General features: G+C 42.3%; 1 protein-coding gene across 6 annotated transcripts in view; it reads right to left on the reverse strand.

The window, feature by feature from the left end:
- Nucleotides 1-383: 383 nt before the first annotated feature.
- Nucleotides 384-25,359, reverse strand: part of AASS (aminoadipate-semialdehyde synthase) — a 75,204-nt gene continuing 50,228 nt past the window's right edge. For 4 of the 6 annotated variants that reach the window (XM_080663173.1, XM_080663169.1, XM_080663170.1 and 1 more), the window contains 9 exons: nucleotides 24,831-24,941; nucleotides 24,414-24,522; nucleotides 22,986-23,126; nucleotides 13,506-13,673; nucleotides 9,433-9,528; nucleotides 6,487-6,602; nucleotides 5,741-5,829; nucleotides 3,993-4,169; nucleotides 384-2,832 (listed from right to left, as the gene is read on the reverse strand). In XM_080663173.1, coding sequence (XP_080519299.1) covers nucleotides 2,714-2,832; nucleotides 3,993-4,169; nucleotides 5,741-5,829; nucleotides 6,487-6,602; nucleotides 9,433-9,528; nucleotides 13,506-13,673; nucleotides 22,986-23,126; nucleotides 24,414-24,522; nucleotides 24,831-24,941 — 1,126 coding nt within the window. In that variant the 3' untranslated portion in view covers nucleotides 384-2,713. The remainder of the gene's footprint in view (nucleotides 2,833-3,992; nucleotides 4,170-5,740; nucleotides 5,830-6,486; nucleotides 6,603-9,432; nucleotides 9,529-13,505; nucleotides 13,674-22,985; nucleotides 23,127-24,413; nucleotides 24,523-24,830; nucleotides 24,942-25,359) is intronic. The other 2 variants (XM_080663171.1, XM_080663172.1) reach the window with 2 other exon arrangements.

The following is a 25,359-nucleotide window of genomic DNA, read 5'->3' on the forward strand; positions in this document are numbered from 1 at the left end:
CCTTACTGCCCCCCCAGCCATCCTGGTCACCCCCAACTGCCCCCCTGATGGCCTGGTTGCCCCACGCAGCCTGCTGCTCAGTTGTTTGGTCGTCCCTCACTAACCCCCCTGCTGGCCTTGTCGCCCCACACAGCCTGCTATTCAGTCATTACTGTGACAGAGTCCTGAACAATTTGCATATTCTATTATTAGTATAGATTTTTGCTCTCCATATAGTATTTGTGATAGGTAGGACCAGGCCTTAAATCAACTTTGATCCTTTCAAATAGCATAGATGCTTCCTCGACTTTCATATACTATGCATCTAATATCTGCTGTTTCAAGGGTAGAATTAGTTTTATGTGCCAGGATATGAGCAGTCAGTGAAAGTCAAACAGGTATTTGGTTCATATGAATAACTATAAAATTTTTATTAGTTATATATGATGGTTTTCCCAAGGAGCCAAAAAATGTTATATTTGTAATTGAATCTCTTTTATAACAACTTGAGATCTAATTCACATCTCATACAATGTATATTCAAAGTATATCACTCAGTGATTTTTTAGGATATTCAGAATTGCCCACCATTATCACAATCAACTGTACAATATTCTCATCACCCCAAAAAGGAACCCCCAACTCATCAGTAGTCACTCCCACTCACCTCCAGCTCTAAGTAACCTCTAATCTAGTTTCTCTATATACGGATTTGACTACTCTGGACATTTTATATAAATGAAATCATATATGTGGCCTTTTCTTTCACTTAGCACAATGCTTTCAAGGTCCATTCATCTTGTAGCTTGTATCAGTAATTCATGTCTTTTTTGTCAAATATTCCATTGTATGAATAAACACACCACATTTTGTTTATGCATTTATTGGTTGACTGACATTTGGATTGTTTTCATTTTTGGCTATTAAGGATAATGCTGTTACAAACATTTATTTACAAGTTTGGATGGACATGTGTTTTCATTTCTCTTGTGTATATACCTAAGAGTGGAATTGCTGAGTCATATGGCAACTAGGTTTAGCCTTTGTGCTAAACTGTTTTCCAAAGCAACTGCACCATTTTGCATTTCCACCAGCCCTTTATGATGGCTCCAATGTCTCTACATCCTCACCAGTATGCTTTTATTATAACTATCTTGGTGAGTATGAAGTGATATCTCGTTGTAAGTTTGATTTGAATTTCTCTGATAGCTAATGATGTTGAGCATCTTTTTATGTGCTTATAGCCTTTTGTTTATCTTCTTTGGAGAACTGTCAATTCAGATCCTTTGTCCATTTCTTTACTTTGGGATCTTTGTCTTTTTATTGGGTTACAGTAGTTCTTTATATATATATATATATATATATATATATATATATATATATATATATATATTTTATTGATATTTTTACAGAGAGGAAGGGAGAGGGATAGAAAGCTAGAAACATCGATGAGAGAGAAACATCGATCAGCTGCCTCCTGCACACCCCCCACTGGGGATGTGCCCACAGCCAAGGTACATGCCCTTGACCGGAATCGAACCCAGGACCCTTCAGTCCACAGGCCGACGCTCTATCCACTGAGCCAAACCGGTTTCGGCACAGTAGTTCTTTATGTATTCTAAATATATATAAGTTCCTCTCTTACCTGATATATGATTTGCAAACATTTTCTCTCATTCTGTGGACTATCGTTTTGCTTTTTCGATGGTACCCTTGGAAGCACAAAGGTTTTTTATTCTGATGATGTCCAATTTTTTCCTCCTTTTGTTGCTTGTGCTTTTGGTTTCATTTAAGAAATTATTGCCATAAAACCAAGGTCATGAAGATTTATGCCTATAATTTTCCTAATAGTTTTATTGTGTTTGCTCTTATATTTAGGCCTTTGGTTCACTTTGACTTAATTTTTATATGTACTGTGAGGTAAGGGTCCAACTTCATTCCTAAGCATTCAGTTGTTCCAGCACCAATAGATAAAAACACTATTTTCCTCTAGTAAATTGTCTTAGCAACCTTTTCAATAATCTATTGACCATAAATGTGAGAGTTATTTCTGGACTCTCAATCTATTCCTATGAGTTTGGAAGTGTTCCTTCCTCTCTAATTTCTTGGAATGATTTGAGAAAGATAAGTGTTAACTCTTCTTAAATGTTTGGTAGAATTCACCTGGGAAGCCATCAGATACTGGACTTTGTTTGGGGGGAGTTTTTAATTTACTGATTCAATTTTATTACCTATAATTGGTCTGCTCAGATTTTCTATTTCTTCATGATTCAGTCTTGGAAGGTGTATGTTTCTAAAAATGTATCCATTTCTTCTAGGTTTTTCAATTTGTTGGCATATCATTGTAGTAGTCTCTTATGATCCTTTGCATTTCTGTGATGTTAAGGAAATATTTTCTATCTAAAAAGATGAAACTTCGTCTGCTGAATATAGGAAAATATATTCTTGTAGGAAAACAGTTGCACAATAAATTAACAAAAAATACAATCATTATCACTTTTAAACACACGTGAAAAAATACATGATAGAATTATTAAAGTTCTCTGGTAATTACTGGCATATCCTGTTCCAAATATTTGCATAAGAAAATAGAGATTTATATTTCAAAAACCATTGTAGTGACAATCAAAATATACGCTTTATACTTTAAAATAGTACTGTAGCAAACATGTTTGTTGCACAAATGTTCAGAGCTGTATTGCTTGGGAAGATAAAAATAAAATATAATTCTCAATTAAGGTGTGATTGTGCTCTGTGTTGTATAGATAATGCCTTCTGCTTTAATTCGCTCCAATATTGGTCCATAGATCTCCTTTGAAAAGGGTCCCATTAGGCCTTTAGCGTGAATTTCACCTGAAAGAAAGTTAATTTGTAGTTATCATTTTAAAGGTGGTATTAAATGCTAATTTCTGCAGCAAGGATCTCCATATAGCAGTCAAGTCAGAGTCAATGAATTATTGGAGACCTAAATATTTTTTTAAATAGCTGCTTAAATGTCCCCTACTAAATTATTACTTAATCAATTTTCGATTAAAAACACAACTAGACTTAGGGATAGTGTCAGAATTTATACACTTGACTGCATTAACTCCTGCCAAGACAATCAGAGAATAAAGTAAAATAAGAAAGTAAAGTAAATCTAACTGGCTGCTTCATTTGCTGATTTCATTTTATTTAAAAGCATAATACCCAACAGAATGAATGAAAGCCCATCTGGTTATTTGGGCATGGGTGTCTGTCTGATTGCTGAAACAGTAAGTCTGGACACATTCCTTAAAGGCCATTATTATCTCATCCTTCACACTTCATCACCCTTGTTCCGCAATAACTAAGTACATGGTTTAACTTGATATTAGCTGATATGCTATTGTAGATACATTTTCTCATTATTTGACATTGATAAGCTTTGATGTTTGAAGAGTTAAAATTTGAATTCATTCTGTTTAAAATATTTATTAGTACTGATAATATACTGAGACATGAAGATTAATAAAACATGGTCTCAATAAAGCGAGTGCTTCACAGCAAAAAACAAAATAAAATAAAATAACCTGGTCTCTATGTTGGAAGACCTGGAAGTGATTGCCTTTTACTATTTCAGTGTTACAGCCTCCCAAATATTAAAAAAAAAAAGAAAAGAAAGAAAGGGAGTTCACATTGCTTGGAGGCCCCTCCATGAGGTAGGAGTTTTACATATTATTTCACTTTAGCGTCACAACAACCCTATGAATTGGCGATGACAATCCCCAGTTTGAAGATGAGGGAACTCTGGCTCAGAGATGCTGAGTAACTTGCACCTGATTGCTCAGCCATCTGTGACTGAGCTGGGAGAGAAGGCAGTGCTAACTCCAAAGCCCATGTTTGTCACTCCCACGGAGTCACTCCCAGTCAGCCAGCACCTGGAACTTCTGAGATGGCTCACTTTTAGTGAATGCAGTGTCTTATTCAAGAATAGTTATTGGATGTCCAGGCACCGAATGACTTGAAGATGATAAGGAGATGAAAGAACTTACCATCAAGCAACATCTTGGCTGCCATAGCGGTAGGGAACCCTACAGTTTTAGCCATGGCTGAAAAGCCATTGATGTCTCCATAAACCACAAGATCAATGGTCTTATTTTCTAAATGTCCAGAAGGATGTCTGATTCCAAAGCTGTCTCTCATGACAATCATATCTTTCTCTCCAGGACCTTGAAGTAAGTAAGCAGACATTATAAAATGCCACTGTCATTACAACCCCAATATTGTATTTCCTCTCCTGCTGCTGCACTCTTGCTCTCACACGTCTCCCTCCCCTTGGATATGGTTCTTAGACAACTAGCCATACTGCTCTGTAGCTCAAAGACCCATGGAAAACTCAAAGAAATTATGACTCAAATCACAGTCTGCCATCCAGGTTTGTTATCACTATAGCCTGATATAGGCATGAGGGCTCTGCTACAGAGGCCATCCACTTTTCTCTCAAAAATGCTCCTGTAGTTTTTCCAAATGAACTAAAAATTAAAAGTAAAACTAATAATATTTTCCTTTTACATATTACCCAAGTTCATTCTTTTTTTAAAAAAAATGTTATTATTTATTTTAGAGAAAGAGGAAGGAAGAGGGAGGGAGAGAGAGAAACATCAACAATGAAGGATGCTTGGGTCATTCACTGAGATGGTCAGATTGGACAGGAACAGGTTTTGGGTGAGGATGTGTGTGTGGAAATGAAGAGTTCTGCATTAGCAATGATCATTAGACAGGTACCACTTCAATAGCTCAACTATGTATGGGTCTATAACTCTAGTTGGGTGCAGACTAGAGACTTGAATCCAGAATTCTTTAACCTACAGCACAGCGCTGTGCAACAGAAATAGAATGTGAGCCAAGTATGTAATTTAAAATTCCCCAGTAGCCGAATTCAAAAATAAAAAGAGTCAGCAGGTGTGGCTTAGTGGCTAAGAGTTGACCCATGAACCAGGAGGTCATGGTTGATCCCCTCTCCAGGCACAGGTGGGGTTGTGGGCTCTGTCCCCGGTAGAGGGCCTGCAGGAGGCAGCCCATGGATGATTCTCTCTCATCATGGTTGTTTCTCTCCCTCCCTCTTCCTTCTCTCTCTGAAATTAATAAAAACATTAGGAAAAAGGAAGGAAGGAAGGAAGGAAGGAAGGAAGGAAGGAAGGAAGGAAGGAAGGAAGGAAGGAAGGAAGGAAGGGGAAGGAAGGAAGGAAGGAAGGAAGGAAGGAAGGAAGGAAGGAAGGAAGGAAGGAAGGGGAAGGAAGGAAGGAAGGAAGGAAGGAAGGAAGGAAGGAAGGAAGGAAGGAAGAAAAAGAAAGAAAGAAAGAAAGAAAGAAAGAAAGAAAGAAAGAAAGAAAGAAAGAAAGAAAGAAAGAAGAAAGAAAGAAAGAGAGAGAGAAAGAAAGAAAGGGAAAGAAAGAAGCATCAACAATGAGAGAGAATCACTGATCGGCTGCCTCCTGCATGCCCCTCACTGGGGATCGAGCACACAACCCAGGCAAGTGCCCTGACTGGGAAATAGAACTGTGAACTCCTGGTTCATAGGTTGATGCTCAACCACTGAGCGACACTGGCCGGGCCCAAATTCATTCTTACTTTATAGTTCTCTCATTTTTCCCTCTGAAAAAAAGTCAAGTGCTCTTTCCCTCATATCATACTACCCCACTCTTACTGCTTAGCTCCAGCCCTCTGATATAACTTGCTGGTTATACTGACTACATCGTATGTTTCTTCTGAGATGTCCAGCTAATATCCAATGGCTTACCATAGGAAAGTTTCACGGCCAAATACTTGGAAAGTGCATCAACAACAGACTCTGCCCGAGGGACTTGTTCATCCCCAAGTAAGCCCAACCTGAGAAGCACAAGAGATGGCTGCATTAGTACAAGTCCTGGACATATTCTCACTTGGGAAGCGGAAGGGAGCACTCTTTGGATTTCATCTTGAAGGGAAGAATCACAAAATGACAGTTCAAGGTATAGGACTCTCCTAAATTGTAAAATAATAATAACAGCAATGTTACAGCCTTTAGAATCATCCCCAGACTCTCCTGGGCAGCACTCTCTGGAGCAGAACTAACACACTGGAAATCCACGCTATTGCAAAGCTTTTTATGAGATTCTCTCGCAGGTTCGTTCTCCCACATTAAGGATGACAGCAGAATGTGCCACCGCTGTGTGAACAAATGTTTTAAAACAGTTGGAAAATGGCTGGGTGATTCTCCAGAGGAGAAAAAAAAAATCCCACCTGTCTTGAGTACTGAGTAGTAAAGTGTCTCAAAATAAGTATTTCCCAAGTTATAATTGCCATTGAATTTCCCTCTTAATCTACATTTCATCCCCACATGAACATGGTATCTGATAATCTCTCTAAAACAGGCCAACACTAGAGCAGCAAATTAACCAAAGACAATGTGAAACATTTGATATTATTCTGACCTTTCTTTGATGGAAAAGGGCTAAGGGAGCATCTATCCAATAGTTAGCTCTACGTTGACTGGTGGGTGCCTACCGTTCAGCAGCCTCCAGCTGGGTACTGTCTCCACCTAGTTTCTTAAAGACAGCTTCCTTAAGCACGTCCTGCGTGGAGGAGGGCGGAATCCCAACTAGATCACACAGGAGCTCTTTCTGGTTAGAAAAACAAAAATTAAAACTATAAGTTCCTAATAGAATAAATAAGTTGAGAAAGTATTTTGATAAGACATTGGACCTCAAATGCACCTTGAATTAAATTAGAAATATTAAACTGTAATGCATACATGTGCATACACATGTGTCTGCACACCCACACATCAATAAATGCATGGTATTCCAGAATGATATTTCAGCAATAAAAATGAGCCATAACATTAAATCAATACTAAACAGATGGTATCATAATGACATCACATGTCCTGCCTTTGCATATCCTCTCCATCACTTTTTCACCCATCCCCCCATCACCCTCCAGCCATCCATTTTGGCCAGGATGAAGTTATTTTGTAGGTTCTAGAGATGAAAAAGACCTCGCAGATAATAAAATCTCAAAGAAGAAAACTTAAACAGCGGCCATAGCTTTTTCTACTTTCTAAACAAGAGTTTTTTTTCAGGCTCCCAAGGGAAAAGTTATGCTTTAGGTTGCAGGGGTGGGGAATGTCCGGCCCATGGGCCATAGAAGGCCCCTAAATCCTTTGGTCTGGCCCTGCGAAGGCATTAGGGGTGAGTTAATTAAATGTTGGACCAAATATAGCAAGCTAATTTTTAAGTTGATAGTTTTGTATGGCCCACGAATGATATTGTAAATATTCAAGTGGCCCTTGGCAGAAAAATGGTTCCCACCCCTGGTTAAGGAAAAACAAACTGGTTCACAGGTCAAATTTGGCTCACCACCTGGCTTTGCAAGTAAAAAGTTTTATTAAAACTTGCTCATGTGTTGACCTATTGTCTATAGCAGAATTGAGTAGTCTGACAGACATCGCTGGTCCATAAAGCCAAATATATTTTTAATTTGGTCTTTAAAGCTTGGACCAACTCTAAGAATACCTGTACCAACCTTCCCAATGCAGCTGCCTCACCCCCATGTTCACCCTAGATACTTATTCACTCCTGTCCAACAAGTACACTTATGGATGGCAAAACTTGAATTGGAAAGACTCTCAGCATATAAAATAACTGAATTGAAAAGCAATTGACCAACAAGAATACCAAAGTTTCTTTGGAGAGACTTATAAGGATTGGCAATATTGATCCTTTTCTCCCTGCGATACATTTCTGGCATTTCTATTGGAATATGGGCACATTAAGTTGGATGACCAGCTAGTAACAAGCTAATTCCTAGGCTAGAGTGGAAGCTCTACTCTACATTTAGTTCCAAGCTTCCAAAGTCCCTTCCAACACTAAACCTTTTTTTAATTGATTTTTTTAGAGAGTGGAAGGGAGAGGGAGAGAGAGAGAGAAACATCGATGTGAGAGAGAAACATTGACTGGCTGCCTCCTGCATGACCCCTACAGGGGATGGAGCCTGAAACCATGTGCCCTGACACAGAATCAAACTGGCAACCTTTTCGTGCACGCGACAACACCCAACCAACTGAGCCACAAGGGGGGAAATCTTCCAATTTCTATTGATTTTAATACAACACAGATATGGGGTGAACTCGGGAACTGAAAACTCAAATTACGCTTGATTACAAATGGCCGAATGAAAGAACTGCTGGGATTCGCAGGTTAGGAATCAGTTCTGATATGAGCAGCCCTCCTGTGCTATTAGTTGCAGGAGGCCCAGACTTAATTCCTCAAACTGGGCCACCATGTAGGCCAGTGGCAGAGCCCAGAGCCCAGTGCCCAGTGCAGAGGGCAAGTCCATCTCTTCCTGGAGTGAGGGAGCCCTCAAGTGGTAGAAGTTACTGAGGAAATAGGCCCGGAGTCAGCCTCCAAGCTCTCTCCATCCTCCCGTAACAGTGAAGGGAAAGGGGACTTTGGGGCTAGCCCAGGGGTGGGCAAACTTTTTGACTCGAGGGCCACAATGGGTTCTTAAACTGGACCGGAGGGCCGGAACAAAAGCATGGATGGAGTGTTTGTGTGAACTAATATAAATTCAAAGTAAACATCATTACATTAAAGGGTACGGTCTTTTTTTTTTATTTCAATAGTTTTATTCATTTCAAACATTTTAACAAGAAGAATGTAAACACTAATTATTATAATTTGAAACTTCAAAAAATGAAGGAATCATAGCACAATAATATACCTTATATTGAAGATGGCAAAGGCAAAATAAAATTGCCTAACAAAGGAAAGGTACAAAAGCCTTTCAAATTAAACTTAAATATAATAAAATAATTTAAAACTAAAACAAATAGAAAAGAACAAAATGTGTAAACAGTAAATTAAACATTTTCTTTAGTGCAACTTCCAAATTATGCCCGGGACGTAGATGTAGATGGCAATGTAGACTGGGTTGAAAGGTTTTTGGTCTTTAAAACATCAACTTCAGTGGGAACAGTGTTGTTGGTCTCCTTTTTAGCTAATGCTCTGATACTGTGCTCTCCAGGGGCGTGTCTCCCTACATCACCACGATAACGTGTCTACGCATTCCCAGGGTGATGTCGGGAGACGTGTCCACGGGCATTACAAGGAGCCTCTGGAAGATTGAGAGGTTGTTCCTTCTACTGAATGGGCGGATATAAATCCGCTCACTCAGAAGAAGGAGCTGCGGCCGTGTTTCCTGATGTTGCCATGTTAACACTGCTGCTGGTGAAGGAGCGGAGGGGAGAGCAAGAGAATCCTCCGCTCTTTCAGCTCCGCGAGCCGGATAGAACAGCCGAACGGGCCGGATCCGGCCCACGGGCCGTAGTTTGCCCACGGCTGGGCTAGGGTTTACCTTGCTGCGGGTAAGCCACACAATGGGCTCGTTAGCTGGTCCAAACCAAGTTCAAACCTAACCAGCCAGAACGCATGTCACTGTGGAATTACTCACCCAGGTGAGCGGCTTGGCCTCAGGTCGAAGCGCGGGAAATGCATCTCTGTTTATAAGACCCAATTTCACAAGTCCATTCAAGGCTTTGGCATATCCCTGCAAGGATAATTATTAAACAGTATATGAAAATTTTCTCTTCAAAAAAATTTTTATGTGTTTTTGGAAAGAGGGCTCTATCTTTACTTGTTTAGAACACAGGCTGAAAGAGTCATCTGCGTGGCTTCTGTGGATGCAGCCTCCTTCAGGTTCAAAACAAAATCAATAGTGTCAACAACAATCCCACTGGTTTACATAAGCAGCCTTGAGAAACTGGGGTACTGACTGCTGTTTCTGGGGCCATTGAGTGGTATTCTCTGGCAGCAGGAAGGCAAATTTCCTTCTGCGTCAAATTTCAGTTCAGCAAACAGTATTCAATAGAACAGTTGTTCTCTCTCCTAATGGAAGAAGGACGTTTTAAGAATAGCTCCCCAAAGCAGGTAATCCATTCTAATGATTAACAGCCACCATTCTAATGCCTATAGAGAGCAGGGGGGAAAGTAGACCAGAAAGATTTTTCTAAAATGTCATAACTCTGAAAAAAATTCCTCGTGTGTTCTTCATTATCTACAGGAGAAGCCTGAAGTCCTTGGCCTATTACATAAAATCCATCCTAATATGCCCCTCTAGCCGACTCACTATCATCGCCTCCACCACTCACCATTCCCCAAACACGTGCTCTTCAGAGACCTGGGCCTCTGTGCATGCTGCCCCTGCGCCTGGAATGGGGGAGCCCCCTTCTCCACCAGTGAAATGTGTACTCCTCCCTTAAGGTCCAGCTCAGCAAACCTACTGAGCCCCTAGGTGAACGGGCACTCCCTTCTCCTCTGTAGCATTTTGTATATATCTCTGTTATGGCACTTGACACATATTGTAATTCTCTATTCAGCTGCTGAACAGTAAGTATAGTGTGTGTGTGTGTGTGTGTGTGTGTGTGTGTGTGTGCGCCCTCGCCCTTTATCCATCATTCCAGCAAGCTGAGAGAACAAGTGACTGCATGAATAGATTCTGAATGATGATGAAGTGATTGAAGACCATAACTGTATGTTATGCTGTGAGCAAATATGGGGGGTGGGGGTAAGGAGCTTTGTATCAGAGACAGAGGCAGAGAGAGAGGAAAAGAGCAGAGGAGGAAGAGGAAGAGGAGGAGGAGGAGGAGGAGGAGGAGGAGGAGGAGGAGGAGGAGGAGGAGGAGGAGAAAAATGTAAAATTATTTTAAGAAGCAATAAAATGTTAACGTATCAAAGTGTCTGGAGCCATCAAATAGTTCACCGTTTAATGTGTGGCCAACTAGTAATTTTCACATTTCAGAGAGGTTGTATTATTCAAACTATTCAAAGGTTACTAATTAAAGAATTCACATTTATTTGATCCTATCCAATGCAAATATATTTCAAACAGGAGAAACAAAAAAAGCAGTTTCCCAGCTTGCTTCTAGAATCCCTTCATCCAATTTCTCAAATACTGAGATATTTCTTAATCTCAGAAATGTATTTAAATGGCGATCTCTAGAAGTAAATGTATCGTATGTATTCATTCACCAGGAAGCATTTAGCAAATTGCTACCATGTGTCAGACTTGTGCTAGAGGCTGAGGCCACAGAGATGATCAATGTAGTCCTTACCCACAAAGAAACCGAAATCCAATAGAAATTCAAACCAAAAAAAAATGCCCGGTACATAGTGAGCAAAGCTACATGATCGCTGTTGACTACACGGCAGTAGAATATTCTAGGTGCTATGACAGAGGTAAACAGAGCTGTGGGAGCTCAGTGGGGGGGACCTCACGTAGGTGTGGGGCGGGGAGTCCAGGAGAAGGAGTTAAGATCCCAGGGGAAGGTGATATCAAGCTGAGTCTGCAAGGACAGCAGGTGCCTAATACCCGAGGTGTCCCTGTCACTCTGGGATGGCAGTGTCTCATCTCTAACACCCAAAAGAATGGTCAGGCTATGGAAGGGTCGCTGACACTGCTCAGGACGGTGGCCCTCGTGGACATGAACACCTTGACGTCTTCCATCCTCCAGGGCTCGCTCGCCTGGCTCCCAGCCATGCACTCGAGAGCTGGGTTCAGTTCTTAAATCTTTCAAAACCCTGTTTCTGGGTCTACACGATTGGCAAGCGACTCTACCTAAAGCTAACAGAAAACCCTAATTCCTGCACCTCCCCCAAGAAGTCACTACTTTCAAAATAGGAATCAAGAAATGTGCCGGAGCTAGGGCTGGTCTGGCTTTCACTCAGACTGGAGTTTCTGTTGTGCTTCAAGGCACAGGGAACATGAGGTGCCTAGATCCCCTCGGGATGTCACCACAGGCATCTCAGCTGATTCCTGCCCAGTGAGGACATCCCATTCATGACAGTACGTGTACCTGCCCTCTAGGGGCTTAAAGTCTATTTCAGGAGACAAGAAAAATATACATAAAATGGAACTAGAAATGCTAAGTGCCAACAAATGCCACAGACGCTCCAAAGAGCAAGCGATGTGGTGGTTTTCTTCTCTTTAAGGAAGGATACACAGGGCTTGAGGAGAAACGAGGCAAACCAGAAGGCAGTCTTCATGAGCCGGCACCGTGGGGATAGCCTCTGCCCTCACAGTCACTTTCTCAGTGATTCCCTTCACACACACATGCCACCAGCACCCACCGCACACAGGGAAGGGGACCAAAAGCATCCTGGATGATAGAGTTCTGATTTTACTTATTTATTTTTAAGAACATAATTCAGTTTAGTCTTTTTAAAAATATATATATTTTTATTGATTTCAGAGAGGAAGGGAGAGGGAGGGAGGGAGAGAGAAACATCAATGATGAGAATCATTGATTGGCTGCCTCTTGCACGCCCCCTACTGGGGATCGAGTCCACAACCTGGGCATGTGCCCTTGACTCGAATGGAACCCAGGACCCTTCAGTCCACAGGCTGACGCTCTATCCACTGAGCCAGAATGGCGAGGGCCAGAGTTGTGATGTTAAATATCAAGGTATGGAAAGCTGCACAGGCATGGGACAGTTTCTTTCTCAAAGCCTTCAGAAGGTACCCACCCTGCCCACACTTTGATTTCAGACTTCTGGCCTCCTGAATGGTGAGAAAAGAAATTTCTGTTGTTTTAAGGCACCCAGTTAGTAGTAACTTGTTATAATAGTCCTAGGAAACTATTTCAATAAAATTGTCTTAATCTGGTCATTCTTGTAACTATTCTTTTGTGATTAATAAATGTGTAGTGGACATTGTGTTTATGCTTCTAGAAGCTACACCTCATTTTGTGGTAAAAAGATGTTGCTTTGGTCCAGCCAGCGTGGCTCAGTGGTTGACCTATGAACCAGGAGGTCACAGTTGGATTCCGGTCAGGGCACATGCCCGGGTTGCAGGTTTGATCCCCAGTGGGAAGGGGGTCGGCGGGGAGAGTGAGTGCAAGAGGCAGTGGATCAATGGTTCTCTTTCATCCTTGATGTTTCTATCTCTCTCTCCCTCTCCCTTCCTCTCTGAAATCAATAACAATATATTATATTTAAAAAAAAGATGTTGCTTTAGGAAAAGTGATGCTGACTACATCTTTAGCTTAAGGGACATAAAACAGAGGGCAAAGCTGATTGGCACATTTTATCCCACTGGCCTCAGGCACTAATGAAACCAAAATTACATTTTTAGATATTAAAAGATGCACTTTTCGTTCTCACTGAACCTAAGAGGGTGGAGATGCTACCACCATCCGGCCGCCGTGGAAGCCTGGGGCTGCAGCCAAAACCTGAAGTCGGAGCTGAGAGGTGAAGAGAGAGCAAGTCCCAGCAAGGTCACCTGACTCCCCAAAACTCATTACCCCTGAAGCTAGTCCTCTGCCTGCCTCCACTTCTCCTGGGTCTGAAGTTCCCTTTTTGCTCACCTCATTTTGAGCTGTCTCCTAATATCTCTCAATCGAGAGTCCTGAGGACACAGACTCCAGCGTGGCGCAGCATCCTAATTATTTTGATTCTAGTAACAATGACCTGTACACATCACTCACATCAAAACAGGCAACGTGCTTCATCTGAAACACAGCCGCTTACCTTATATCTCAGTGTCCCCCGCAACAAAGTGTGAGCAGATGAAATGCCATAAATTTCAGCATATTTGGTGCTGTCTCTGTTAGGATAGCCTTCCAAATTTAACCCAGGGTAGTAATCCATGGGAGTCACCGCGTCGAGAAAGGAGACGCCCCCTGCAATGTGCACAACCTGAGGAAAAGGCACACTGGTTACACAGTGTTCCCCTGGCATCTATCCCCTGGTTGTCATTTGCATAATAAAGAAATCAAAGTTTTAAAGGAAAGCAAATAGGTTACTGAAACTATCATAATCAACATTCCATATTCAAGCTGTTTCACTAGTATAAGAATTCACAAGGCCATATGCTCCCAACCTTTACTTTAATCGTTTTTTATTAAATTTATTGAAGTAATAATGGGTTAGTATCATATTATAAATTTCAGACTTACACCATTATAGTTTGATATTTGTGTCCTCTGTGGCATGCTCACCAGTAAAAGTCCAGTTTTATTCCACTACCATATATTTGACTTCCTTTACCCAATTCACCCTCCCCCCATCTCGTTCTCCTCTCTTTCAAACTTGAAAATCTGACTGAAGCATTTCATTTTTCACTAAGATCCTGTTTTCTCTATTTTTTCATGCCCCTAGTTTAATGGCACTGAATAATGTCCCCTGGAAGTTTTGTTTTTAAGCAAACAATAAGCTAAAAGCAACAGATACTCATTTAAATGGCTTCTAAGCTCAGAGCATCGGCGATGTTCTCACTGTTCTTTGACTTTACCATTGTCCCCTTTAGGAATCCACTCGAGGCACCAGCCTTGTACATTTCACTCCCACAGCTAGCGCTTGCCGAGCACCTACTCCGTGGGCCTGGATCCCACTCATTGCGGAGGGAATATGATGGATAAGGCACAATTCCTGCCTCCATTCACTCCTTTATTCATTGAACAAACACTTCCTGAATGTCCACCAAGTGCCAGGAGCTGTGCTAGAGAAATTATAAAGAGCTCATAGCCTCCACTAGTCAACCTACAGTGTGTGTTGGGGACAGGGAGCAGGGGAGATGTTCCCTCACAAGAAAGACAACCAAATGAACATACAGTGAAACTCAAAAAAGGGCTGCCCCCACTATTACTGCTGGTGAGAAGTTAAATAGCCAGTGCCTAAGCCAGCTGTGGGCAAACTACGGCCCACGGGCCGAATCCGGCCCGTTCGGCTGTTCTATCCGGCCCGCGGAGCCGAAAGAGCGGAGGGTTCTCTTGCTCTCCCCTCCGCTCCTTTACTTTGAATGTATATTAGTTCACACAAACACTCCATCCATGCTTTTGTTCCAGCCCTCTGGTCCAGTTTAAGAACCCATTGTGGCCCTCGAGTCAAAAAGTTTGCCCACAGAGAGAAACCAAGATGGCGGCATAGGTAAGCACCTAAACTGCTGCCTCGCACAACAATTTCAAAACTACAACTAAAAGACAGAATGGACACCATCCAGAACCACAGGAAAGCTGGCTGAGTGAAAATTCTACAACTAGAAGGAAAGAGAAAAGCTCACAGAGAATTGGAGGTACAGCAAAGGGTCTTTGTGCGTGCAGAGAGGAAGGGTGGCTGAAAGCCTGGCTGACTTTCTCTGGCAGAAGGGGGAAGGAAGCCCCTGACCGCACTGAACCCCAGTTCTGACTGCACTGAACCCCAGTCCCGGGCGAAACCCCATGGACCCAGGCTCATACAGGGGGAGTCTGGACTGTCAGGTAGAGAGAAAGGCACCCGGAGACTCGGAGACCAGGGGGAGCTCCGGCAGGCAAGGTTCTGGAAGCGCGCGCGCCAGTGTGCACAAAGGCTGCGGAGGTTGCCACAGGCTTTCCCTAGCAGAAGGGAGTCTGAAGCTCCTGACTGCACTGAACCCCAATTCTGACTGCACTGAACCCCAGTTCCAGGCGAGCCCCTGGGGACCCATGCTCTTACGGGGGGGAATCTGGACTCTCAGGCAGAGACTCGGGAGCCGGGGAAGGCAGAGGTCTGCAGGCGCGCGCATGCCAGTGCGCACAAAGGCTGCGGAGGTTGCCACAGGCTTTCCCTAGTGGAAGGGACTCAGAAGCTCCTGACTGCACTGAACCCCAGTTCCAGGAGAGCCCCTGGGGACCCACACGCTCTTGTGGGGGGAATCTGGACTCTCGGGCGGAGACTTGGGAGCCAGGGAAGGCAGAGGTCTGTGCTAGAAACCGATCATTGTCTCACTAATTAGAAAGGTGTAGACAAGGAACCTTGGAAGGTTGGTCAACCTTGAAGCTCTGAAAGGTCAGAGCCAACCACTCCCTATCTAATTGAGACAATGGTAGCTGAAGCAACTTCCCCACCAAATAATCAGATAATCTGCCTGTTACTGGAATTACCTGCCTAAGAGCAATGGGTGCATCCCAAACCTGAATAAAAGGGATGGCAAGGCCAAAGCAAAGGGTAGTCCTCCCACTAGAGGTGGGCTCCCGCCTGGCCCCCCATATTCCCAAATTAACTCTTTTCTAGTCTCTCTCTTCATTTTTGTGTGTGGCCTTCTCCAGAACCTGAACCCTGAACTGGAACCCTGAACCACGCGGGACGTGAAAGGGGTTCTCCCGGGTCTGCAGGCGCGCACGCACACAAGGGCAAGGCTGACTGGAAACCAAGACTGTCTGCTCCGCCCTGAGACTCCACCCCATCCAAGCTGAGCACAGAGGCTATTGCAATTTGGCAAGTCTAATCCTATAAGGCTGTCTCCAGCACCGAACTTCTCCCAGTGTAGACACAGCTGATCCTTACAGCCAACTGGCCTGGAGGTCAATTCCTCCCAGTGGTACCAACAACAATCAAGACTTAACTACAACAAGGCTGTACACACAGTCCACAAAGGGGTGCACCAAGAGTGTCCACCTCAGGTTAACTGAGGAGGCCGACCCACTGGGCCATATAGGAAACCTAGCACACAAATCTATCCTACCAACTCAGGGAAGCAGTGAAAAATGGGGAGACGAAACAGATCACAAACGAAAGAAATGGAGGAAAACAAATGACTGGATATAAATTCAAAACTACGGTTATAAGGCTTTTCAAGAATATCCTAGAAAAGGCCGATAAATATAACGAGACCCTCGAAGATATGAAAAAGGACCAACTAGAAATTAAACATACACTGACTGAAATAAAAAATATTATACAGAGACCCAACAACAGACTAGAGGAACACAAGAATCAAGTCAAAGAATTGAAATACAAAGAAGCAAAAAACACTCAACCGAAAAAGCAAAAAGCAAAAAAAATCCAAAAAGTTGAAGATAGTGTAAGAAGACTCTGGGACAACTTCAAGCGTATCAACATCAGAATTATGGGGGTGCCAGAAGAAGAGAGAGAGCAAGATACTGAAAACCTATTTGAAGAAATAATGACCGAAAACTTCCCCCACCTGGTGAAAGAAATAGACTTACAAGTCCAGGAAGCGCACAGAACCCCAAACAAAAGGAATCCAAAGAGGACCACACCAAGACACATCATAATTAAAATGCCAAGAGCAAAAGACAAAGAGAGAATATTAAAAGCAGCAAGAGAAAAACAGTTAATTACCTACAAGGGAGCACCCATACGATTGTCAGCTGATTTCTCAACAGAAACTATGCAGGCCAGACTGGAGTGGCAAGAAATTTTCAAAGTGATGAATAGCAAGAACCTACAACCAAGATTACTCTACCCAGCAAAGCTATCATTCAGAATTGAAGGGCAGATAAAGAGCTTCACAGATAAGAAAAAGCTAAAGGAGTTCATCACCACCAAACCAGTATTATATGAAATGCTGAAAGGTATTCTTAAAGAAGAGGAAGAAGAAAAAAGTCAAGATAAAAATTATGAACAACAAATACATATCTATCAACAAGTGAACCTAAAAAATCAAGTGAATTAAAAACCTGAGGAACAGAATAATCTGGTGAATATAATAGAATCAGGGGCATAGAAAGGGAGAGGACTGATAATTCTCAGGGGGAAAGGGGTATGGGGGCGTTCAGGAAGAGACTGGACAAAAATCATACACCCATGGATGAGGACAGTGGGAGGGAGGTAAGGGCAGAAGGTGGGGTGGGAACCGGGTGGAGGGGAGCTATGGGGGGAAAAGGAGAAACAATTGTAATAATCTGAATAAAGATTTATTAAATAAATAAATAAATAAATAAATAAATAAATAAATAAATAAATAAAAAGTGAAAAAAAAAAAAAAGTTTGCCCACCCCTGGCTAAGCTCTTTCAACTTCTCAGTAGTCCTAGTACCCAAACTCCGCCCCCCAGCACACACTCAAAATGCAGTGAAGCATTTTTTTTCCTTTAACTTTGATTAAAGGACTAAGTTTTTCTTTCAGCTGGTGAGGTTTATGATCATCCTTGAGATAACGGAAAACATCCTGGAATGATAAAGCCAGGGCTGATATTCCCAGGGAGGGGGTGTGGCTGCTGGTGGAACTGGATCTTTTCCTGTTTGCACCAAGTGAAACAACTGCTGATCACATGAGTAAAGCTGCAAAGAACAACCCTGCATGAGAGAGTCCTCAATGTATCTTCAGGGGGATTCTGATGAATTTGCCCAAAGAAGTCTCGGCTAAACCTAATGATTCCCAGAGCTTATCTGTAAGTAGGTACTGCATGTGTCTTGGTATGAGAGACAAAATGGAAATGTATGTCTCTCTACAATGGAAGCCCAGAAGGAAACATACTCTGCTGACCAAGGTCAAGCCTGGTAGAGTCTCTCCACTTAAAGGGCTCACTTTGCAGAATGCTAAGCACCATCTAAAACTCCAGGACTGGCCCTAGCCGGTTTGGCTCAGTGGATAGAGCATCAGCCTGTAGACTGAAGGGTCCCAGGTTCGATTCCAGTCAAGGGCACATGCTGGGTTGTGGGCTCGATCCCCAGTAGGGGACGTGCAGGAGGCAGCTGATCAAGGATTCTCTCTCATCATTGATGTTTCTATCTCTCTTTCTCTCCCTTACCCTCTGAAATCAATGAAAATACATTTTTTAAAATAATGAAAAATAGAACTGCAGGACTGAGAATCTAAAAGTGAGAAATGCTTATTTCATTTTCCTATAAAATCCTTCTGGATTGCACAGAAACCATTTCCAGGGAGACCATTTCTGTGCTATTTCTTTATAACAAATTTATTCTACCAGAATTCTAAATTTTAATAGAAAAATTTATTAAGAAAGCAAGTGTTAAACTTCAGCGTCTCCACACCTATGTCATTTCTATAACCTATAGCAATTCTAAATCTTGTTTACTTGCTTGAAGGTTAGAAAAAAATTAAGAAAAATTCAATAAAGATGACTAAATTTCAGCAACTTAGTAATCAAAAAGAAATCAGCTAGTTCATAAGTCTACCATAAGACCCTTGTGAAGAAAACATGGAAATGTAAGGTGAATGATAATGATTCCTTTAGAGATTGGCAGATGCTGAAGCAACTTGACCCTAAAATTACTGGGTAATCATTATCATTTGATATCAACTGAGAATTGTATGTCTAGTGGCATATTATAGAATTCATTAATAAATTCTGTCTTGTTTAATAATTTATTAATGACTTGAATGAAGACAGAAAGAATGATTTATCTATTTGACAGAGAATATGCTTTTTTTTCTGACTCAACAATACTCAGATGCAAGACCCACTCCCAGCAGAAACAGTGGCTCATTACTCACTGCTATTGCTCTATGTCCAACTCTTTTACACACACACACACACATCTCCCAACCAATGAGAATCGATAATAAGCTCATCTCTTGAACTAACAAGAAATAAAACACAGGAAATATACAATCATTTAGGACCCACTGTGCTAGGTGCCTCATAGATATTACCTTTAACCCATGAATAATCCATTTTTCAGGGGCGAGAACTGAGGCCAAGTCACCCAAAGGCACATTTGAACCCAGGTTTACCTGGGTCCTTCCTCCTATGCCATGTCTATACCCTTAATAGTGCTTATTTCTGGACATCTTAAGAGGGGTACGAACGACGAGGTGCAGCATTCCAGATTGTGCCAGTTCCTTGCCTGAAAATTGCACTAAGCATGGTTGCAGACAAAGAGAACAACAGGAGCTCTTTTTAAACATGTGTTTTATTTCACAAATACTTTCTGACATTTATATAAATAGAATTTCCTACAAAGGAGGGGCTGGGTGCGGCCGTCAAGGTAAACTTGACTTGCAGGCTGACTCGAGGATTAGAAAACCTACCTCAAAGCTGTGTGTGCGGAGCAAGCACGGCCCTGATGCAGTGTGTAGCTGGGGGTAGCTTGGGAGAGGAGGCTGACGGAGGGGATGGTGAAGCTCTGCATGTCATTCCCAGGTGCCCCTATTATAGAAACTGTCCCTCTCCCCACGGAGGGAACAGAACTAAGAGCAGATACAACCACCATCTCCAGTGATGTAGAAGGAAATCAAGCGTCATTAGAAATAGGATTAGCTGGGAATTGTACCAGTGGCTGGAAATCACTGCAACGAGACACATCCTAATTCATGGGCCACTGCCTAAGTCGCTGGGAAAGTTTGAGGCTTCAACTTTAAGCAGAAGCCAGAGGTCCCCTGGGTCCCCCTTTATGATCCTGTGAATAACGTAAGGCCTCCTCCACGGTCTCAGAGGGATTGGAGGGACAAGAACACAAGAGAGGCTTCTGGGTTGCGAGACAGGCTGATGCACTTAAGTTACTGAGTGAGTGACACAGCATCCGAAAGATTCTTAGACACAGACAAAGTGTGGGAGTGCAGACAAAAGAATAGTGAGTAAGGGCTGGAGTGGTCAGGGAAAGAGGCACAGCAAGAGGAAACTTGAGCAGGACCTTGAAAAGAGTATCCATTTTAGCAAAGAAAAGCATCGAGTTTTCTCTCAGTGTCCTCCACAGAGGCAGAGCGATGCAAAAAGCACTTTTTACAAAAGGAGCTCAGACTCGAAGGGAAAAACTTCAAATTCAACAAATACAACTTCTGCTGCCTGAAATCTCCTCTTGCTTTCCCCCCAACTTTCCTCACCATTGAACTCTACGGCAGGAACCCTGCAGACGGGTGTTATGTTTATCTCCCAACAGGGAGCCCAAAGCTCAGAGGGATGAAGTGATTGTTCTAGTGCCCCAGCCGGGCCAGAGCACGAAGCCAGGCCAACTGACATCAAAGTCCTTGTTCTTTTTTTCTTTTTTTAAAATATATTTTATTGATTTCAGAGAGGAAGGGAGAGGGAGATGGAGATAAAAATATCAACTATGAGAAAGAATCATTGATTAGCTGCCTCCTGCACGCCCCCTATTGGGGATCGAGCCACAACCCGGGCATGTGCCTTTGACTGGAATCGAACGCAGGACCCTTTAGTCAGCAGGCCAACGCTCTGTCCACTGAGCCAAACCAGCTCAAGCAAAGCCCTTGTTCTTTATGTAGCACTCTCCTGACCCCCTCATTGCAATCACTTATATGGCCTCCTGAAGCATTTTACCCAAATGAAGCAAGACGTTTTCCTGCACTCACAGGTTAGGCCAGTCTCTTTTCCAGGACTGCAGAGGTGACAGACAGGGGCATCGGGAGACAGGCTCCGGCAGAAAGAAGACATGTCGTTGGGAGAATGTCAGGATGAGTTTCTTGCCCAAGCCTTCATGATTCACAGACTCGGAGAACTCGATGGAGCACTGGTGCTCACATCACGCATCAGGAGACAGACAGAGTTTCAGCGGACCTTTGCAATTGCCTGGCCTTTGGGGACATTGTCAGGGCTACCACCACCTGGACCAGAACCCAGGGGTCTGTTTCATATCCTGCAACTTGTGAGTGTATCTTTCCAGCATCAAATTTAAGTGTCCCAATTGTTTAGTAGAGTCTTATGTGCAGCTCTGGTCACTGAATTGGTCCTTCTCAAATCCAGCTGCACATTAGAATCACTTTGGGAGTTTTCAATCATCCCCACACCATGGGGAATCAGAAGCGCTGAGAACGGGGCCCAGGCATCAGGGTTTTGTAAACTGCCCCGTGATTCCAATGTGCAGCAAGGCTGTGAGCCAAACTGTCCACCATAGGCTCAGAAGACTGTGGCTGGTAACAACTTTCACCTCGTTTCTAAAGAAACTATTTAAGCCGTAGCCGGTTTGGCTCAGTGGATAGAGTGTCGGCCTGTGGACTAAAGGGTCCTGGGTTCAATTACGATCAAGGGTACATGCCCAGGTTGCAGGCTCAATCCCCAGTACAGGGCGTGCAGGAGGTGAATCAATGATGATTCTCATCATTGATGTTTCTCTCTCTCCCTCTCCCTTCCACTCGGAAATTAATAAAAGTATTTTTTCTTTAAAAAAATAAATTAGTTAACTTTCCTCTTTTGTTTGTATACAAAACACACTTAGATTCACAGGTACACTGGGAATTTGTAATACTGCTGCCAGATGAATCTTTTTAAGGTGCACATCTGATCACATAAGTCATCACTCCCTGCAGAGCCAGGACGAGGGGAGGGGAGGGCGGTGCAAGGTCACAGCATGTAAAGAGGAGCCCTTAGTCTAGCCACATTTCTTCCCAAATCTGAGTCTTTCCTTCTGGTAAGAGAATAACCTCTGAAGGCAGCCCGTTGTGACTTGGAGATTGGCTGTGCCAGTTGCAACTTCTTGAACTGTGGCTGTTAGCTAAGCTTCTTATGCTTGCTTTCTGCCTTATGAACCTGGTAAGGTTGTTGTAAGAAATGAGTGGCAGCAATCCAGCCTGCCTGGCAGCTTCTTATCCTTCAAGGCCAAGCACATCTTCTCTTCTCCACTAATTTTCTCCTCCCCACCCCCTCACCAAGTTCAACTCAACCCCGTGGCACTTCAGCATACTTTGGAACTGCTCTCCCTGGATAGCAGCTATCATTCCAGGGTCTGTCTTGCCCACCACAAGGAGGAAAGAAACCACTCGGGAGTTAGTGAGACATACATTTTCAAACCAGGCTGAATGATCTTAACATTCTCTTTAAGCCACAGTCTCATTACCAAACTCAGAAAGCACTTACATTCTGGTACACAGCAGCTGGGGGGAAATTTGTCTTTCTCTGACCCACCAAACCCTCTATTTCAAGAACCACCCCATTCCAGCTGTAGGTTCTCTGAGGTCAGGAACTTCATGCATTGTGACAACCTTGGGAGTCGTGCCCACTGGCCAGCACACAGTAGGGACTCTAATCATTTGTCATGCTGAAGTAAATCACAAGATGACCAGCATTCGCACATGCAGAGAAGTCCAGAAGTGAGTTTTCCAAATGCAGAAACAACTTGCAAGAAGAGGAAAGAATGAGCACAGGCCATCCTGGGAACAGGGAGGAGACTAAAGGGAACAGAAAATACACTCTGGGAAACATCAAAGGAGGAGGGGATGGAACACAAGCAGCTCAGCCAGCATGAAAGGGCCTCGGTATCAGGGAGAAAGAGTGTGGACTTTCTCAGGCAGTTGCTACAGGTTTGTATCTAAAGCTATCATGAGCATCCTTCACCTTTCCATTGAGCAGGTAGGTGGCGGGCTGCATTATGTTCATCAGAACTCCCACTGGACTCCAGCTGAACTTGTACCTCAAAGGATTGTCTGAGTGTTCAGGGGCTGGAAGCCCACCACAGTAGGAAATGTAAGATTCAATCTGTAAAATGAAGGCTCAACAAATTAGGAAGAATTAGCAATAAGTTAGGGAGTATGACATGCATGAGGTAGACTTGCTACAGTTTTTCCTTTCTTAAAGTTACTAAGTCTTTCCAAAAGACATCCTTAAAGGCAGATATCATTTGATTAAGTCACAGTTATATTTTATGCATACTTAATTTTTAAAAAACCCTCTAGAGATTGTGACTAACACTTTGTTTATTTAAAAAGCTAACTATTAATTCAATTTGGCTTGGTATTAAATTGTATGCTTGATGATAATTTGATTATATACATTATAATATGCAACTTTAAATACACTAATCGGTATATGACATAATTAATATATATACAGTTAAACCTTGTTTCTTGAACATCTCCCATCTCTAACAATTTGCTTCTCAACCAGATAACCCTTTCATGCTGACACCTGTATGACCAGTCACACATCTCTCAGGTGACAAATAAAGGAGAGAATGTGTGAGTACGAGTCAGTTTATTGCTGTTACCTCAGGATATTGTGCTGTGGATATTTTCGGGTTTGGTTATATTTTTACTTTTGTTACTACTTATTATCATTAAATTTTCATTTTTTTTTACTGTATATTTCCTTTTTGTTAAATTTTCATTTATATTTCATGTCCTTTTTATTTTTAAAGTATTTATTTATAGATTAAACAGTACATTATTCATGTACTGAAAATAAGAAAGGTTAAAACAGGGAATCATTTTGGAGTCTGGAAATTCAATTTACATTATTCTAATGGGGAAAAATGCTTCGATTTTCATACATCCGTCCCGAATGAAGTTCGAGAACCAAGGTTCCACTGTAATTATAATTCATTTGAATCTATATTTGATTACATATATTGCATACATAAAACCTAAAACATTTCATCTGATTCATCACATTTGATGTCCAATAGTTCTTTCTCCTGTATAAAAGATACTTCATGTACCAATAAATGGATAACACTGTAAAGAATTTTTCCCACTTTTAAAAGTCAAACCTTATTAAAGAATCTTTAAGGAAGTCTAAAATATTTTATTAAGCCAAAATATTATAGTAGCATCTATTTCTCTAAAAATTGATTGCTCAGAGGTGGACACTGTTTTACCATGCAGATATTTCTGCCATTACAGAATTTTACCTCAAATTTCTGGTCAAAGTGTTATCTAGAATATAGCAACACCTTTAATCAAAATTATAGAAAGATACTTGCAAACACAGAAACCTGGACTTTTGAATGTTTTCCCATATGAACTTTTGGGTGTAAATGAGACTCACTGTGGCTCCCACTTCTTTGGCTTTATCTATCGTTTCCATTGCCAGCATGTGATCAAGACCAGGGTCCAATCCCAATTCACCAATGACTGTGATGCCAGCATCATCCACACTACAATAGGTGAAAACAGGAGGAAGAAAAAGTTGAATGTGAAATAAAAATAATGCGACCAGCTGGCATGGTTCACTGGTTGAGCGTCAACCTATGAACCTGGAGGTCACAGTTCAATTTCCAGTCAGGGCACATGCCCGTGTTGTGGACTTGATCCCCAGTAGGGGGCGTGCAGGAGGCAGCCAATCAATGATTCTCCACCGTTGATATTTCTATCTCTCCGTCCCTCTCTGACGTCAATAAAAAAAATTAAAAATAAAATAAGAATAATGCCAGGGAGCTCCTTTCTTAAAAATGACTGAACTTACCTCTTTTCTAATTCCTTTAGTGCTGGTGTGATGTAGCTTGCTGTGATCATGTTAACTTTGCTTGTGATGCATGCCTTGGCCACAAGAGGATGCAATACATAAGGCAACAAGCTTAAAAACAAAGGGAGGAGCCAATCAGAAACTTGTCCAACCCTATCTTCCAGCGTACCTTGAAGCACTAAAGCGAAGACATTGCTCTGATTAATTTATTCTCTAAGAGATGATCAATGACTCCTTAAGGACTATAGAACACATGCATCCTGTTATCACATTTAAAACTCTCCACAATATGACCTTAACCTAACTTCACTATTTTTCTCCCTCCATCTTCTTTAGAGACCACATGTGGGAACCAAAGAAGCCATTATAACTCTCAACTCCCAGTCTTTACTTTGCCATCTCTGAACCTTTACTCACTGTGTCTTCCACATGGAATGCTCCCTTCACCCTCCCCCCACCCCCTACCCAGGCCATACCCTCTTTAAAGAAATGTCTAAACAGTTATCTCCTCCAAGAAGCTTTCCCAGAT

This window comes from Plecotus auritus (assembly GCF_963455305.1).
Source record: "Plecotus auritus genome assembly, chromosome: 4".
NCBI lineage: Eukaryota > Metazoa > Chordata > Mammalia > Chiroptera > Vespertilionidae > Plecotus > Plecotus auritus.